The 19,477-nt window shown below is 35.4% G+C and overlaps 1 protein-coding gene across 4 annotated transcripts in view; it reads right to left on the bottom strand.

The window, feature by feature from the left end:
* The window catches only part of MAK (male germ cell associated kinase), a 53,494-nt gene that overhangs the window by 23,242 nt on the left and 10,775 nt on the right, over positions 1–19,477 (bottom strand). For all 4 annotated transcript variants that reach the window (XM_033113252.1, XM_033113254.1, XM_033113256.1 and 1 more), the window contains exons 3-8: positions 17,324–17,378; positions 16,532–16,653; positions 13,400–13,479; positions 10,114–10,246; positions 5,293–5,464; positions 3,231–3,398 (exon numbers count right to left, since the gene is read on the bottom strand). In XM_033113252.1, the coding sequence (XP_032969143.1) occupies positions 3,231–3,398; positions 5,293–5,464; positions 10,114–10,246; positions 13,400–13,479; positions 16,532–16,653; positions 17,324–17,378 (730 nt within the window). The remainder of the gene's footprint in view (positions 1–3,230; positions 3,399–5,292; positions 5,465–10,113; positions 10,247–13,399; positions 13,480–16,531; positions 16,654–17,323; positions 17,379–19,477) is intronic.

The following is a 19,477-nucleotide window of genomic DNA, read 5'->3' as shown; positions in this document are numbered from 1 at the left end:
CCTCCTACCCTGTGTGAGCGGCACTCTGACTCACAGTTAACTTCTTCTCCGGTGTGTAAGGGGCAGAGGCAACTCTGTACATGGTCCCTGTATCCTATAACTCACCTTCCCCTAACTAGGTCTCCCTGCTTCCACTAAAAAGCAGGGCTATGAAATAGGAAGAAAGAGGTTAAGGGCAGGGAGGTATCTTTTGGCAGAGGTGAAAAGAGTTTTCATTCTAAGGTGTCTCCTACCACAATTGATGTATTTGTTAATTACACTGACACTACTAAGTGGAACTCAACAAATAGAGACAATTTAAATACATCAGTGCCTGATGCACAGAGGCACTCAAATTCTGAATTAAGTCACATTCATTAGTATGTCAACACTTCTACATTAATAATGCATATTTTGGAGCTACAACTTTTATGAACATTTTGTAATTTCAAGGTTTCATCTCTAACTACTTTTCCCCTTTAAGATACCAGCTACCATCCCTCAGGAAGAGAATCTTTAAAAAAAATGATTATTTTTTCCCATTTATTAAGGGAATATTTGACATTAGATAGAATAAGGAATGTATAGAAAGTTCTCAAGAAGACATTAAAAGTCTCTAATGCCAACACCAAGAGGAAACTACTGTTCACATTTTGATGGTTTTCTTTTCAGTATTTCTTTCTAGTTACATAACATTTGTATATATTTTCAAATAAAATCATATTATGTGTATAATATTATAGCTTACTTTTACACTTTGCATTTGAGCTTGAGAATTTTCTGAAATGGTTTATTTTCAAAATTTCATTTTTAATGGTGGCATAATAATATTAAGGATATACATACTTTAAATGTTCCCCTGCAAACACTTAGGTTTATACTTCCAATGGGCAGTTTTTAATTAGCTTTGAACATCTTTCAGCATAAATCTTTTCTCAGCTTTGATTGTTTTTAAAGTTTTTTTTTAAATTAAATATATTGGAGTGACATTAGTTAGTAAAATTATATAGGTTTCAAGTGTAATTTCTATAATACATCATCTATATATTGCATTGTGTGCTCACCACCCAGAGTCAGTTCTCTTTCCATCACCATATATTTGACCCCCTTTACCCTCATCTACCCTCTGGTAACCATTGAACCGTTATCTGTGTTTATGAGTTTTTGTTTATTAGTTTGTCTTGTTCCTTTGTTGCTTTCAGTTTTATATCCCACATATGAGTGAAGTCATTTGGTTCTTGACTTTTTGTCTGACTTATTTCGCTTAGCATGATAATCTCAAGATCCATCCATGTTGTCTCAAATGGCAGTATTTCATCTTTTCTTATGGCCGAGTAATATTCCTTTGTATGTATGTACCACATCTTCTTTATCCAATCATCTAGCAAAGGACATTTTGGTTGTTTCCATCATCTCACACCTGTTGGAATGAGTATCATCAACGAGACAAATAATAAATGTTGGAGAAGCTGTGGAGAAAAAGGAAACCTCATACACTGCTGGTGGAAATGTAAATTGGTACAGCTGCTATGGAAAACAGTATGGAGGTTCCTCAAAAAATTAAGAATAGAATTAACATATGACCCAGCAATCCCTCTCCTGGGTATCTACTGAAAAAAATCTGAAACAATTTATCCGTAAAGATATATGTACCCTAATGTTCATTGCAGCACTATTCATTGTGCCCAAGACATGAAAACAACCAAAGTGTCCTTTAAGGTTCTTTATGTACATTGCAAAATTGCTTCCCATTAGTATTTAGAGAAATAGCCTTTAAACTATTTTGTTGTTGTTGTTAATTTGATGGATAAAAAACAGTATTTCATTTTTATTTGCATTTTTTGATAGTGAACAAGGGTTGAACATTAAATTTTTTTTTTTTTTTGGTAATTTTTTTTTCTGGCATTTTTTTCATGTCTCATGCCCGTATTTCTTTTTTAGGTAAATTTTAAAGACTTCTATTATATTTTTATTACAAAAGTAATAAATGTTTAGAAACATTACAAAACGCACTGTCATGTTTGTTAAAAATTATTCTCACTGTTTGTCTTTCAATTTTAAGATTTTTATATAGGAAAAAAATTTCAATTGTTATGATCAAATCTTCTGAGTTTTCCCTTCGTGGTTTCTTCTGTTACTTTTAAATCCATCTTTTCCTTTCCTTGAGATAAAAAATTCACCTATACTTTCTTTAGTTCTTAGACAGTTTAGTTACCCCTCTCCCCATTATTTAAACCTCCCATGATTTATTTGTAAAGTATAGTGAGAAGTAAGAACCTAAACTTACTTTTCCCCTAAGAGTTAACTGTCCCAGTAACAGTCACTGAACAGTCCCCTCCTGCCACTTTGTGATGCCATGTTACCTTATACTGATTTAGCTTCTGCAGCTGTGAGCTCTTGGTCATTCTTATGCTAGTACCTTCACTGTTGTCATTACTAACATTTTACAGGTTATTTTAATATTTGACAAGGCAAGATGTCCGCCTCCACTACCATCTTCCAATTACTTATTTTTGCTCAAACCTGTTTTGACTCTTCTTTCCCATGTTTTCTTCCAGATGACCGTTATGAAACATTTTCTCAAGTTAAATTTTTAAAAAGCCAAATAATTCTTTTTGTCATTTTAATACTGAATTTATATTTAAATACTAAGAAGACTACAATAAATCTTATTATGGCTTTTTAATTTAAGCCCTTTTTAATTAAAGCCCATGTTTTTCCTTTGAAACCATGCTGTTTTGAAGACCATGAGACTTGAGACACGATGTAAGATTTGTCACCAAGGAGCCCAGCATGAGTGCCACATGCTGCCCCCTTGTGGAAGTCTGAGAGTGAACAAAAATCCACCTCAAACCACAAGGAGGAAAGCATCAGAAAATCTACTACATGCATTGTACTAGTGGACAGATGCCTTTTTCCTACCTGATAAGTTTCTTCCTGACTAACTTGTCACATGCCTGGATTTTTATCATTAGAGATTTATTCCTTTCAGCCTCAACTTCATAGGGTTGCTCATTGGAACCACAAAACACAGAAAATCACTGGAGTGGCTATTTTTGCAATTTTCCCAAGGATCTTAGATGCCTAGAAATTAATTCATTACATACACTGGGTGCCTTAAGGTTTTAGGGCTTAACTGTCTTGGTAAAACCCTGTTTGAGAATAGACTTATTTATGCAAATATAAATATCCCTGATACTGTAAATCCTCAAAACTTAAAAAAAAAAGTATACCAGGAAGATTTATTTTACCTGGCTTGCTGTTGGTCGTTTTTTTGGATCCCAATTTAACATTTCTGTCATAAGTTGAATAGCTTCATTACTGGCATTAGGAATTAGAGTTTTTAAGTTTATAGGAACACATTGGGGAAAGCGGAAATTCATCAAGGATGCAAGCTGATACCCTTCTGGCCAGTCACTCTGTTTAAGCAACATGTAAGTGGGGGGGGGTTGGGGGAGAGCAAAAAGAAAATTAGTAACCAATTTAAAAACATTGTAATAATATAAAAATCACTCACATGTGAAAATTTTAATGTTGATTCATATAAACAAATGTGAGAATGAAACACCAGACCACATACACAATTCAGTTTTACAAACAGTATAGAAACAACAGTGAACTGAGAGTTAGGAAAAATGAGAAAGCACTTTTATAACTTTCAAAATATTAAACTCTGGTGTTTGGATTATGATGAGATCCAGGTGACTTTGAATAAATAAGAGGCAGGTTATTACAAAGATCCTCATTATATGTTACACATTGCATCCAATATTAAACATTGTACATAGCTGGGAAATGACAATAATGTTAAAGCTTTAATAGCTATATTTACTTGTCTACTGTTAACTATAAGACACACAAATAATTTAATTAGGATGTAATTATACACACACACACACACACACACACACACACACGAGGTCTGACAATTAAGTTCCCGACCTTGTTGCAATTATGTTGCTAAACTTTTTTGCTATCAGAGGGATTATTCATTATGAATTTGTACCAACGGGACAAACATTAACCAAGTTGACTACCGTTTTTCCCCGAAAATAAGACCTAGCCGGACAATCAGTTCTAATGCGTCTTTTGGAGCAAAAATTAATGTAAGACCCAGTATACATTATATTATACATATTATATTATATTATATTAACTGGCCAGTCACTCTGTTTAAGCAACATGTAAGTTGTGGGGAGGGGGTTGGGGGAGAGCAAAAAGAAAATTAGTAACCAATTTAAAAACATTGTAATAATATAAAAATTATTATATAAGACCGGGTCTTATATTAAATTTTGCTCCAAAAGATGCATTAGAGCTGATTGCCTGGCTAGGTCTTATTTTCGGGGAAACACAGTATTTGGAAGTGCTGAAAAGGCCGTGTGAAAAAGATAGATGAAAACAACCTGAACTTTTCACCAACAATTCATGGCTCTTGCATCACGACCATGCACCAGCTCACACAGCACTGTCTGTGAGGGAGTTTTTAGCCAGTAAACAAATAACTGTATTGGAACACCCTCCCTCACCTGATCTGGCCCCCAATGACTTCTTTCTCTACCCAAAGATGAAGGAAATATTGAAAGGAAATTTTGATGACATTCAGGACATCAAGGGTAATACAATGACAGCTCTGACAGCCATTCCATAAAAAGAGTTCCAAAATTGCTTTGAAGGGTGGACTAGGTGCTGGCGTTGGTGCATAGCTTCCCAGGGGGAGGACTTTGAGGGTGACTGTAGTGATATTTAGCAATGAGGTATGTAGCACTTTTTCTAGGATGAGTTTGCTAACTTAATTGTCAGGACTCATACACTTAAACTTATTAAGTATATACCAAAAAGTAAGTTCTGGCTGAAAGCAGTAGGTAATTGAAAAGGTCTCAGTTCAAGAAATGTCCATGGCTGAGATATATAAAAGGAAAGAAGAAAAGGTTAAGAGAAAATAAGATCCAAGACGTCTACGGTTAATGAGGTGATGCCAATAGATATTCACAGAGCAAGCAGGAAAGAGTCTAAGGAAGGATGTCTGTGTTCTTGTCAGCTGTTCACCAACCCAAAGTTACATACATAGAATTATAAATACAGAGCAGTTTTTTTTAGGTTCTTGAAGAAAGGCAAGCACCTTTCTTCTTCAGTCTGGTGGGATTCTGACTTCTTGTAATCCCCAGCCTGGCCCAGTAAAAAAAAAAGTTAAGGATTATAAGAAAATTAACCAATAAATCATAAGCCTGTTTGAAAATTAAATTGTCAGATAACTAGGCAAAAGTTATCAGTAATCAAATCAAAAGTTATAACAAGGACAAGAGTACTTACTTTTTTCGGAGTCCCTAAAACTTGGCAAATTTTAAAGATTTCATCGACCTCACTTGTCCCTGGGAAGAGGGGTCTTAATGTATATAGTTCCCCCATTATACTCCCAACAGCCCACACGTCAATGGGAGAGCTATAAACTGAAGATCTTAATAAAACTTCAGGAGCACGATACCTATGAAAATAGAAAACAAAACAAAACGAAATAGATTATTTTGACTGTAGTTTCAAAGATGAAGTGGCAGTAGGATTCTGTTCTGCCTGGTCATGCGTTTCAATCAAGGAACAGGTAATAACTACCTTCTGTGCATCAGGCATTTGCACAACGTGCTGGGGTTAAACTGGACATAAAATACTTTCCCTGACCACAGACAGTAGGGCTGGAGACTAATATAAATTATACGTCCAAAAGCCTTAGGAACTGAAATAAATATGGAAATAAGTGCTATCTGATACGCTAAGGAAAAGGAGGGGTGCTCTGAATGGAAGCAGATATATTCCAAATGGCAACAGCTGTATAATTTTTACAAAACATTATATCCATGATATATTCACATGAAGGACAGAAAACAAAAGATTATCCCTGAGTACTGGGGTTTTTTTCCTTTCTTTTTGCTTATCAGCTTGAAAGTCCTGATTCCCTCAAATGACTCAATTTCCTCACTGAACAATAGTTTTGAGAAAAATACTCTATTTACAAGAGCAAAGGTATCTGGTGGAGGATAGTCTCAATTCTAACTCTTTTTTTTGCACATTGAAATGTGTAAATATGTCAGCCCAAATGTTTTGCAGTATTGTCTTTTATGTTTCATTCAGAGTATCTTTGACAGCTTTATTGAGACTCACATAATATACAATTCCACTGCTTAGAAGTGTATGATTCAATGGCTTTAAGTATATTCCCAGAGTTGTGCATCCATCACCACAATCAACTTTAGAACAATTTCATTAATCCCAAAAGAAACCCCATACCTCCCCCGTATCCTCTGTGCTCCCCGTATCCTCTGTAGAAAGAATTTACTTTCTACCTCTATAGACTTACCTACTATGGACATTTCATATCAGTGGAACCATATACTAGCTCATCCTTTATTTTGTGAAAATAAATCACTTTGTTTTTCATATCCGCATAAGAAAACTTGTAAATAAAACAGTGAAATTGGAGGAAGCCGGATGGCTCAGTTGGTTAGAGCACGAACTCTCAACAACAAGGTTGCTGGTTCAATTCCCACATGGGATGGTGGGCTGCACCCTCCACAACTAGATTGAATGATAATGACTTAGAGCTGATGGGTCCTGGAGAAACACACTGTTCCCCACCATACCCCAGTAAAATATATATATATATATATAAAGTGAAATTAATTTAGAATATTCATTTCCTGTAAATGAAAAGCAGTGCTTCTCAGAGTGACATGAAAACTTATCTTCTAACGCTGCCCTTGCTAATGGCTGTCTCTGGCTTAGTCTTCTTAAAATATGTAACTTTTTAAATAGATACTGGTGCTGCTTCAGCAGATTTATGTGTTCTGGTTTTCGCCAGATAAGTGACTTAGGGCTCCTGTCGTGGATGTCATATGCCAACAAACATTTCATGTAAGTTCAGCAGCAACTTTTCTTGAGAAACAGAAAAATACTTAATTTTTCACTAAGTATGCACTTTTGATTTTTGGAGTCATTGTTGATAAAAGAGTTCATTGCAAGATACTTTTTTTAAAAAAGCATCACCACATGCATTAGCTTCCTAGGGCTGCTATAACAGAGTGTCACAAACTAGACGGTTTAAACCAACAGAAGCTTATTCTCTCACGGTTTTGCAGGCTGGAGCAAGGCGTCAGCAGGGCCCTGCTCTCTCTGACACCGCTAGGGGAGATTCTGTCCTGTGCCTTTCTCCTGCTGCTGGCGGTGCCGGCAGTCCTCGTTCCTCGGCTTGTGTATTCCAGTCTCAGCTTCCATCATCACATGGCCTCCTCCCTGTGTGTCTTCACATGTCTTCCTTGGGTGTGTGTCTGTCTCTTCTCTTCTTACAAGGACACCAGTCATATTGGATTAGACCACCCTAATGACCTCATCCTAACTTGGTTACACCTGCAAAGAAGCTATTTCCAGATCAAGTCACACGCACAGGTAGCAAGGACTAGGACTTCAACATATCTTTTTGGGGGACACAATTCCACCCCTGACGCCAAACAGCAAAATAGCTGTGGATTTGTACTATGTAATAACCACTACGAAATGAACACTCAGACCACTTTCTGTACGCCCTACAGGTACCCTGCTGAGTGTCGATTTCCCCCACGTAGTTCCCTGTAACTCCCTGTGCTTCCCACGACCCCACCAACGGGCACCTCAGAGGTTATGGCAAAGGCCACCGCCAAGTGGCCTGTCTGCATGTGCTTGGCAGGGGCGATAGTATCAGTGCTACTCCTGTTAGCACCCACGGTGAATGAGCTGGCTGAGGACACTCCTGTCTAAGCACATTTTGTTACATCGCTTCAGGAAAGGTTCAGGTAATGAGACAGGAAATCTCCAAATTAGCCACATGTGAAAGCACGAACTTGGTTCATGGTCCAGCGTTTACATGTCTCTCACATTTCCAGGTAAGACCATGGAGGAAGCAGGAAGCATACGTGGGAGGTCTCCCAGACCTGTCCCACCTCATTTTAATGAAACTGTTGATAACAAGCATTGGCCAAGACTGTCTGGGCAAACGGGGCATACGATCACTCTGTCTAGACTCAGTCCTCAGACCTCTTCTCTGACGACAGACACTCCCTCAGTGACCTCATCTAATCTTGTGATGTGTATCATCGAGGTCTCCTAAATCTACATTTTCAGCCCAGCCCTCTCCCCTGAACTCCAGTTCACAGATCCAGCTTCCTACTGACGTCTCCCCTTGGTTGTTTCCTAGGCATGCACTCATGCCGAAACCACACTCTCCTCCCCCAAGAGCTCCATAGCATTCCCATCTCAGTCAGTGCTGACTCCATCCTTCCAGTGCTCAGGGGAAAGACTTAGGGAGCCTGGACTCCCTTATATCCCACATCTGATTCATTGGGCACTCCTATTTGCTCTACTGGAAAAGCACACTCCGCATCCTACACTCTCACCACCTCCACGGCCAACCAGATCCAATCACTGTCATTTCCTGCCCGAATTATTGGAATAGCTTCCTACTTGGTCTCCCTGCTTCTGCCCTTGCTCCTCTAAAATCTGTTTTCAATACAACAGCCAGAGGGATACTTTTAAAACAAGTCAGATCACATCACGCCTCTTCTCAAAACCCCCCAGTCGCTCAGATTAAAAAACGACTGCAGTCCTTTCAATGACCTACGAGATCTGGCCACCCCCACACATTCTGACCTCATTTCCTACCTCTGCCCTCCTTCTTTACTCTGTGGAATCTACACGTGGCGCTGCTGTGTCAAGGCCATTACCTTTGGCATTTTCTTTGCCAGAAAATCTCTGCTTCCCCAGCATGTCCTCCCTGGCTTTTCTCACCGAGACCCTCTATTGAAAATAGCAACATTCCTCTTTCTTCCCTTCTCTCTCCTAACTCTCTGACCCTTTCCATATTTTATGTTTCTCCATAATAATGTATCACCATCTGATATGTAAATATTCTTAACTTGTTTTTATTGGAGTATAATATACATACAGAAAAATGCACATACTGGAAGAGTACAGCCTGATGATTTTCACCAACAGAACACACCCACGGACCCAGCACCCATCAAGAAACTGCCTGTTGGGGCCGGCCCAGTGGCTCAGGCGGTTAGAGCTCCATGCTCCTAACTCCAAAGGCTGCTGGTTCGATTCCCACAAGGGCCAGTGGGCTCTCAATCACAAGGTTGCCAGTTCAATTCCTCGAGTCCCGTAAGGGATGGTGGGTTGCGCCCCCTGCAACTAGCAACGGCAACTGGACCTGGAGCTGAGCTGCGCCCTCCACAACTAAGACTGAAAGGACAACAACTTGAATCTGAACGGCACCGTCCACAACTAAGATTGAAAGGACAACAACTTGACTTGGAAAAAAGTCCTGGAAGTACACACTGTTCCCCAATAAAGTCCTGTTCCCCTTCCCCAATAAAATCTTAAAAAAAAAAAAAAGAAAAAGAAAAGAAACTGCCTGTTATCAGCATCCCAGAGGCCCCTCCTGCACTCTTCCAGTTTCTACTCCCCCGACACCCCTCACCATGAAACTGCTGACTTTTAACAGCATAGATTAGTTTTCTCTGTTTTTGCATTTTATATAAATGGAATCATACAGTATGTGCTCTTTTTCTGTTTGGCCTCCTGCTCTCAACATTGTATCTGGGAGATTCATCCACATCGTAGCATGTAGTTATAGACCTTTCATTTTCATTGCTGTAAAGCATGCCGCTGGTGATAGATATCTGGGTAGTTTGCAGTTTGGGACTATTACATGTTTTTTGATGAACAGGTGTTGTGTTTTTCTGTTGGTAATTCATGACATGTGTAACTTGTTTATTTGTGCATTGGTTGTCATGTAAGCAGTATAAGGCAGAGGTTTTTTTTCTCTGTTTAGTTCATTTTTGTGCTCCCAGTGCCTAAGATAGTATCTGGCATATAGTAGGTGTTCAATAAATATTTGTTGAATGAATGAATGAAATCCCTTTTCCTTCTTTTTTCAGAAATTAATGTAGTCTGAACCAATCTTTCTCTTTCTCCAAAGAATACAAAATTCATTTCCATACTTTGTTTTAAATACTCAATATGGAACTTCCAGAAAGATATATAACGATCAATTGTAGAAAGATTTCAACACAACATGCCTTTGGAGAGTTGCATAAACCCACTCACCATCTGGTAGACACATAATCAGTATATGGTGGCTGTGACCTTAATTCTCTGGCAAGTCCAAAATCAGCAATTTTCACAAGTTCTGGACCCATACAAAGCAAGTTTTCTGGTTTCATATCCCTATGGAAAAAACCTGGCAATACAGAGAGGAAAAACAATAATATGTCATGATATTTAAACATATTTGACTTATAAACAAAATATAACTGAGCCTCTCTCTTATAATTAAGGATGTGAACATAAAATAAACCATATTTATTGTCTAAAAAGTGATGGGAGGTGAGGACTCCGCTTTCAAAATAATTTGGCAAGAAAGTTCACACAACATATAAGGTCATTAAAAATGTGTATTGGGCCGGCCCGGTGGTTCCGGCGGTTGGAGCTCCATGCTCCTAACTCCAAAGGCTGCCGGGTTCGATTCCCACATGGGCCAGTGGGCTCTCAACCACAAGGTTGCCAGTTCAATTCCTCGAGTCCCGCAAGCGATGGTGGGCTCCGCCCCCTGCAACTAAGATTGAACACAGCACCTTGACCTGAGCTGCCGCTGAGCTCCGGGATGGCTCAGTTGGTTGGAGCGCGTCCTCTCAACCACAAGGTTGCCACTTTGACTCCCACAAGGGATGGTGGGCTGTGCCCCCTGCAACTAGAAAACGGCAACTGGACCTGGAGCTGAGCTGCGCCCGACACAACTAAGACTGAAAGGACAACAACTTGACTTGACTTGGAAAAACAGGCCTGGAAGTACACACTGTTCCGCCAATAAAGTCCTGTTCCCCTTCCCCAATAAAATCTTTAAAAAAAAAAAAATAATGTATATTTCTATTTGTGAATCCAGTAAGTTCAGGAATTATGATTATCTCCATTACTTTGCACAAAAACTTTGAGGAGGTATTATGATCAGTCTTTTGTAACAGATGGGGAGGTTGAGGCCCAGAGAGAAATAGCCTAATAAAGCCTCCGGAGGGCTCCATAATCAGGCTTAAATCAATGCAGCTGGTCTTTTACTTACTGTTATCACGTTGTAATTTAACACAACACTCCTGGACTATAATCACTGATTTGCAAAGTCCATTAAACAAAAATGGAATTCCACACATTTTAATCAATTTCTTCATTTAAAATTATTTTATTTAACATTAAAATTATTTAAAATTATTTATCTAAAATTATTTATTTATTTCCTGCTTTCTTGAAAAACCCAACACTTATAATGCTTGTTTCCCAATCAATGTATATAAAATAAATGCTTAGTTATAGAAGCTAAAAGGCAGGCCAATGAAAATGAGGTAGAAAACCCAGGAAGAAGAACATGAAAGCCCTCCGTGCAAATTTCTGTGGGAGATCTAAAGCACACTGCTTGTACACAGATGGCTGTATTCCAATGACCTTGCAGGTGGGAGAATAGAGAACAGGCCTGGTCCTCATGAAAGGGTTTTCATGCAGCTTTGGGCTGGGAAGACTGTCGAAGCCTAAACTCTTAATCCCTTCAAAACCAGTGTGGGCTCTATACGACCTCTAGAGAAATTCTGAACTCCGTTTATCTGGAACTTCTTACTCAAAATAGCTGTTAGGATCCATTTCAGTAACTTCCAAGAGAAATACACTGCACTTTAGTAATATGAAGACAGGAATGGAAACACGTGATGGTAAAGTGACATTAATCCATAAAATCTTAGAATTAAACCAATTACATATTTGCACAGTTGAGATTTTCCCCATCCTAACTAATATAAATATATTGGAAACTTGGTCCTATTTTAACTAAAATATTAGTTTCATTTTCAGCAGCAAGTATTTTAAAAATATTTTCTCATAATATTACGTCTCAGATTGTTATCAACTATAGTAAAAATAGTAAGTTTTGCAGAAATGTCTATTGTTAGAGTCTGGTTTCCCAAACCACTATGTGGTCAGTTAGGTAGCCAACTCTCAATTATTCATGTTATTTACTCTCAGCAGCAATTTTTAAATCCCAAGCTAACTTCTTTCAATCCCTTATGCTCTGAAGTTGCTGATAGTTGATATATATCCAAGGAATATAAACCAATTTCATTACTAGCCTAAAAAATATCAATAAAACACAAAGCTCTTTCCAAAAATCAAACAATCCATGAGGTTTTTGATTTTCCACATCACACTTGCCACCATTAGCATAAATTAACTCAGGCAAATATTAAGAATTACCATGCTGACCAGAGTTTAAGTGGCATGATATATTCACCCATTTCTATATTTTGGGCTGAAGATCAGGAATCTACTATGAACGATTAAAACAGCATACATTTTTCACTTCCATTCACTTTCAGTAATTAATAAATGACTGACTTTTACCAATGGGCTGTAGTATGTTATCATGGGTTTTGGACTTTTTAAAGACCTTAATAGTTTATATAAGACAAAAAAACTGGGGATTCAGGAATATTCTTATAATGCTTACATGGAATTCTGCATAACATTTTTAGAAAACAAATTACTTCCTAAAAAAAAAAAAAAAAGGAGAAAGGAGGCAAGAAAACACAAAATATAGGATGAAACATGAAGAGACTAATGATGGTGATTTTTGAATGTCTATGTTCAGAAGGCAGCAATGGTATAGCAGAAACTTTTCTAACGTAACTATCTAAACATCCAGTGACTCTAAACAAACATTCACTAAAATTTTTCATAATAACCATACTAACATTTTGGACTAATTATTTTGGTTTGATACGCAAAAAGCTATGTAAATGATGATTACATAAATAAGAAATTTATAAAAATAAGAACAAACACTTGCTTTAATTTCACCCAAAGAATAGAAACAACTAAATGTAAATACTAAGGAAAACTATAAAGTAACATAGCATGGGTGATTTAAACTACTTAAATGTTAATAATTGGTCTTGGTAGATCAAAGCATTCCAATCTTTTCCAAAAGAGGGGCCAAAAATATATATTATATAAATATAATATATATATATATATATTTTTTCCTTATTTCCATGGTAAAATTAGGAGGAATTTGGTTGCAGGTTGGGTTTATGATAGCTGAGACTAAAGGCTGATGATCAAACTGTTAAAAAATTCTGCTACAGAGGAAGATAATTATAGATTATAGAAATTTTATTTTATATGGAAAGACAGAAATTCTATATTTTAAAAACAAAAATGTCAGTGTATGTCGGGACATACTCCAAACTTGTAGTTATCCAAACATAACATTATTTAACAGTTTATATACAATTCCTGTACATGAACTTGACAACAATCTAAAGAGGCAGGGAAGTAAAACTTTAAAGAAACCTACCATGTTTATGGATAAATGCCAGCCCTTGCAATATCTGATACATAATATTTCTGATGACTGACTCGGGGAACAACTTGTTTCTGTGAAGAAATGAACAAATACACAGTCATGTACTTCCGCTAACCAACCAGCTAACCAAAACAAATAAGAAGGTTCCTTCTCCCTTAGAGCCCCGTTGGCCTCATGATACTGGCCAAAGGTACGATTTATAGTTCCATAGTGTTAAAGGTCAAAAATTTAAAACCTGAAAATTAGAATTGTTTTGGTTTTGATGCATGGTAGAAACTGAAATCCAGTACTGAATATATTGCACAAATATTCAATAGCTGCATTCTAAACTGTCTCAAAAGGAGTGAAGTAAATTGGAAAACTGATAACTATCAGATAAGCTAAGTGTGCAAATCTGTATTATATAGGTGTTAAGAGTTTTAGGGCATGACTGCTTCAACTCTGCAGTGTGCATTGATACTGACCAATAAAAATATAGTAAGTATCACAAATAAAAACCACTTATGTGTTTAACAATATGTTCTATTTAGCCCAACATATACCAAATACGTATTATTTTAACATGCAATCAATATAAAACATTACTAATGAATTTACATTTTTTTGGACCAAGTTTTCAAAATCTGCTGTGTAGTTTATTTTACATTTACAGCACGGCTTAATCCAGACTAGCCACACTTCAAAACAGCCACGTGTGACTAGCAGCTACTACATTGCACAGTGCAGCTTTATGTGGTATTTACATAAAGACTAAAGTAAGACCCAAATAAATATAGGGCTATATTTATTTATATTATATATTATATAAGGGCTAAATTATAATAAGGGCTAAATTAAGGCTGAAAAATAATAATCGGTAGCATGCCACAAACGAAAGTGATTAACATTAATTCTTTGACCCTGAAGCCATGCTATTGTTTGGAAGTGATCATTTTAATCTTTTCAACTGTATCATAATTTTAGCATTTTCTAACACTTTACTTCAGCATGATTGATTGCATTAGAGTGTTTATTCAAATGTTCTCAACACATGGAAAATGGCCTATTTTTTTAAACATCAAATTGTTAACTATAGTATGTGTTTACATAATATTCCAAAATGTCCTAGAAACACACAATAGATATAAAAAGATAAACACTGGTCTTCTATCAAATTTGAAAATAGTACTGAAATACTTTAAAAACTCACTTTCATAAACTCTACATTTTAAAAGAAACAAAATATTTTTATCCTGCCAACAATTTAAATTTGTAAAAAGAATGTTATATGCTGAAGGTACAGTTGATAGTATCAGACCAAAGGTTTAGGTATATTGGTCTTCAATTGAACTGTAATAAAAGTTTACAAAATAAAAAAGGCTTTTAAATTAGTCTTGATCATCAAAACAATGTTTCAGGAAGTTAAGCTACCAAAAACAAAGTGTAAAAATACCACTTAACCTCAAACAGGCCTTTACCATATACAATTGTTAATGGTTAAATTTATACCTTTGACATTGAATAATTTTCTGAACAATATCACTTTTATTTCCATTTAATTTAGAAATCCAGAATTGAATCATGAAACTCCAAAGTTGATTCTTTTTATTGTTCATTTGCAATTGCATTAACCACTTCGACTGACATATACATATTTAAAATCAGATGAAAGTATATTTCATGTATTTATATGCACTTATTTCTGTTTCTTCAACAACTATATCTTAATATATCATGCATATGTTTGTAATTTCATCTATTTTGAACAGCATAAATTATTATTAGAAGCCAAAAAGTTAGATTACTCATAATCTCACCACCTGATTAAGAAACTATTTTGATTTTTTAATATTCTAATCCAATTCTAATCCATTTGCATGTATAATCTTTAGATTAGGTATCAATGTTGTATATGTACAATTTTGTTTTCTGTTTTGTATCCACTTATAAGCGTTTTCCTAATCTTTATAATTATCACTTTTAATGGCTATAAAACAATTGTATCCATATTATGCCCTATAATTTTCAACCTGTTCTCCCATTGATAGTTATTTCTTTTAAAATAGTTCAAAAAGCTAAGTGAAGCTTCGTATAGTCATTTAATAGGACATAGTAACTATGGTAATTATGAAGATTATATAACAGCATTAAAAAATGCCTGTAAGTGAATGAATCAAATAAAAAAAAGTATCGCCATTAAAATTACAACTATGCAAAAAGCACGTATGCCTGTATACCAGAGCTAGAAAGAACTGTAGAAACATAAACACCGATTTGAGAGGTAGAAATCGTCTTTACTTGTAACTGCTATTGATGTTATAACGAGCCTGGAACATAACAGACATTCAATAAGTATTTTTTGAAAGAAGGAAAATATGACTAAAGAAAAATTCACTCACCATCTTTAGGCCGTGAGTGTGTATGTGTGTGTGTGAAAGAAATATGAGAGAAATCAACATCATTCCACTGGGAAATTTATTTCTAAAGTATTTTGGAATCTTCTGTTGAACAACTCTGGCTTTGAAAGCACGTACACTTTTGGACATTAATCTCTCATTTGTGACCAATAGCTACCACCAAAATATTATCCTCCCCAAGTTCATGGCAGATGACTGAAGCTCTCCTGCTTTAGATTCTGTTCACAGATTTAAAAATTACAATGAGAATCTCCTTGGGAAACACATTAAGTTTTACCATTCACTTAAGTATTCTAATGAATGAGTTTGTTAGATCCTTTTTTGAAAGCTACTTCATTCCTTCCTCAATCTTTCATTAACCTTTCAATCACGAGGTGCTTGGGAGAGCAATGAAGATAATTTTCTCAGTTTTGCCCAAGGCCGGCTTAATAAAGTAAAAACTGAGTACTAAATTATAGATTTTTGTTTCAAAAAGTATAGATAGGTAGTATGTATATTTATATGAAATATTTATCTTGACTTTTGAGAGATTACAGCAGAAAAATGTCATAGTTAGTTCTTTAATGTTAGATATTATCTTTTGATAAAGATAACAACTAATTAATTTAAATCCATCTCTTTGAGAGAGAAATCTATATATTGTAAATGTGACATATTGAAAGGATCCAAGGAACTCATAAAGGAGATAATAGGGGAAAAATACAATTTTCATAAAATACAGATATACCTGTCTTTCATTAATTGATAGAGGTTTTCTTTCATATATTCAAATATAAAATAAAGATGGTCATTTTCTCTGATAACTTCTTTCAGTTTAATCACGTTGGCATGATTAAGTTTCTTCAGGGACTGCAACACAGCAAATAAGCTTTAAAATTCTTACAGCAAAGTTACAGAAATTGGCAAAATCTCATCAACGCTAAGCATGATAATTACCTTAAGTAATTTTCCATTTCTTCTGAATTCATTAATGAATTAAGTGTTAATATCTATAATATTTTAAAGGTCTAAAAACATGTTAGAACATCTATTTAAAGTAAGCAGTGACTGTTTTAAGCAATGAATATAAGTACAAAAATAAACCAAGTCAACAATAGCCACCAAACATTTCAATCTGTCACTTTTTTTTCTTACTCTATTAAATAGGTCTAACTTTTTTCTGACTTAACCATGCAAAATTGCATGCAAAAGTCTCCAAAATTTTATCCAACTCATACAGCATAAAATATAAAGAAATGGTATGTAATAATTTAAAAAGTTGTCTTTCCTTTGATAATATAAATTAAAATGCTCTTTCAAGAGTGAGAGTGTACTTTCAAATATGAGGGTGTCGTTATTTTCTGTTCTCCACTGACATGAGAAATTATTTTAGGAAGATAAAGGAAAAACATAAATATAATTATCTTTGGATTGCCTCCCACAGAGAAAAGAATAATCTCCTTAACTACCATCCTCAGAAATGACAGATGTGAGCTAGAGTTAAGGCTTTCTCCGGTTCTTTTCAACTCTAAAATTTTACCTTAACTTCTCTCAAGTTCATACATTCATCCCAAGAATAGAACTTTCTCTTCATCCTGAAATTTAAAAAGATAAGTTTAGTGTATGGGGGACTAAGGATTTGAAAACACAAATTACACCATTGGCTTTCTTACTCTGTTATTAGTTAGTTCACTTTGGGCAAACTATGGTATCTTTCTTCCCTCCTCCTTAAAAGCAAATCATCTCCATTCTATATGTGTCAAGGCTATCGGTACAAGTTCACAACTATGTCATACCTGAAATTTTGCTTTAATACGAAGGTGAAAGAATTACCATTAATCTTCCTTTCTGGGTGAGTTCTTACATTTCTCTAAATCAGTTTAATTGTGCTTTTTAAAAAGAATTCCTTCCAAATTCCTCTCTAGATCTTAAAAGATAAATATGAAATACTATAATTAGGTGAATGGGGAAAGAAATGACAAATTTTGGTACCAAATTTAGTAGAATGATTTGATCTGACAACTTCTACGTCATTACCTCAGCTTTAAACAAGAGGCCCATAAATTTACGTGATTTAAATCAGTAAAAATTCACAAATAACCAAACTTTAGAAATAGCTTTCTTGAATTTTGTTCTTTACTTTCCCTATTCTATCCTACCATCAGAGATAAATATATCAAAAGAGAATTTAGAGTAATAAAGTAATTCTACTATATATACCATAGATAGAGGTTATGTTACTTATAATGAATGGATTTTTAGTCACCATACAAAATGGGAGACAAGAAAAAATGGGATTCGTGTTCTAAAAAATATTTCTTAAGGTATAGAAATTACAAGGCTGGATTATGAAAAATAAAAACGCTACATGTCCTCCTGCTTTCATTAGTATTATAATCTCCTACTGAGATGTTCTACAAGATTCTCGGGAAGCTTAAAGTTATTCTTATTAATTTAACTAATTTCTATAAGAATTATTCTGAGCCTCTACAAGAGTGTAATACACAGGGGTAAAGAAATAAGGAAAGGAAAGGCAGCCTAAAGAACTGACAACACACTATGCTAGTCAAGAATGTAGCTAAGGAATTGCACTGCCTGGATTCAAATTCTCACTCAGAAGCTCACTGATTAAATGACCTTGGATGAATTACTTAATGAGCTCTCTGTGCCTCAAATTCCTTAGCTATAAAATGGAAACCACTGCATAAGAAAAGCTCATTGTAAACTGCTTAGTTCAGCACTCAGTAAATACTAGATGCACCAAAATTTATGATTGTCTACAATAAGGCATGAAGGGCATTACTGCTATTATTTCTAAAATATCCTTAGTGAATCAGAATTTCATTTATACTCATTCAGATACTACAAATTTATAAAAAGGAGCTTGAAGAAATTGAGGGCTTACTGATTCACCAAAAGTTACTTTTCAGTGCTATAGAGATTTATTTATAAATGTGTTGCTAAAATGATAAAGGTAAATCTAGAACAATGATCAATTTAAAATAAAATAGAAGTCAATTCCAATGTAGCTATAAAAGTTGAATAAAGTGATCAAATCCATCTAAAAACTGCACATAAAATCTGCTATGATTCTTAAAAAGTAATTACAAAATTTTTTAAATTCAATTTTTTCAAGGCTAGATAATATAGTATTTAAGTTCCTTTTCACAAGTTAGTACAAATTAAAACTTTTATTCTACTTGAAAATCTGTAGTGGCTGCATCCACATATACCATTGTTACTTTCTTTCCAGCAATTACTACTTCTCATCAATACTACCCCTAGGCAATGCATGTATCTTATTACCATCCTCTAGAATTAATTGTTACAGCTTTTCTAAAATGGCATTAGATAACAAGGTTTCTTACCAGTGATCTAAATTAAAACTTCCCAAAGGAAATTTTCAAAAAGATTCTTTTTATGTCGTTCTGGACAGTGTTCTCCAAACTTCTAACCACTCACCTTCCATCTCATCCTAACCAGTTTTGATTGCATTTCTAGACTGCTTAAAAGCCTTGTCCACTGCTTACCGAATTAAGTACAAACTTTCTTCTCTATGTTCACATTCTCAAATTATACCACCATGTCCATCACCTACCAACTGCCACGCCCACCCTATTTTACCCTGGCCATCTCTGTGCTGTGCTAGGGATCACTTTCTTCTCTACATCAGTCCCCATCACAGTTCTTAATT

The sequence above is a fragment of the Rhinolophus ferrumequinum genome, chromosome 9, assembly GCF_004115265.2.
Source record: "Rhinolophus ferrumequinum isolate MPI-CBG mRhiFer1 chromosome 9, mRhiFer1_v1.p, whole genome shotgun sequence".
NCBI classification, from domain to species: domain Eukaryota; kingdom Metazoa; phylum Chordata; class Mammalia; order Chiroptera; family Rhinolophidae; genus Rhinolophus; species Rhinolophus ferrumequinum.
The sequence above is the reverse complement of the archived record's forward strand: the minus strand, read 5'-3'. Positions and strand labels throughout refer to the sequence as shown.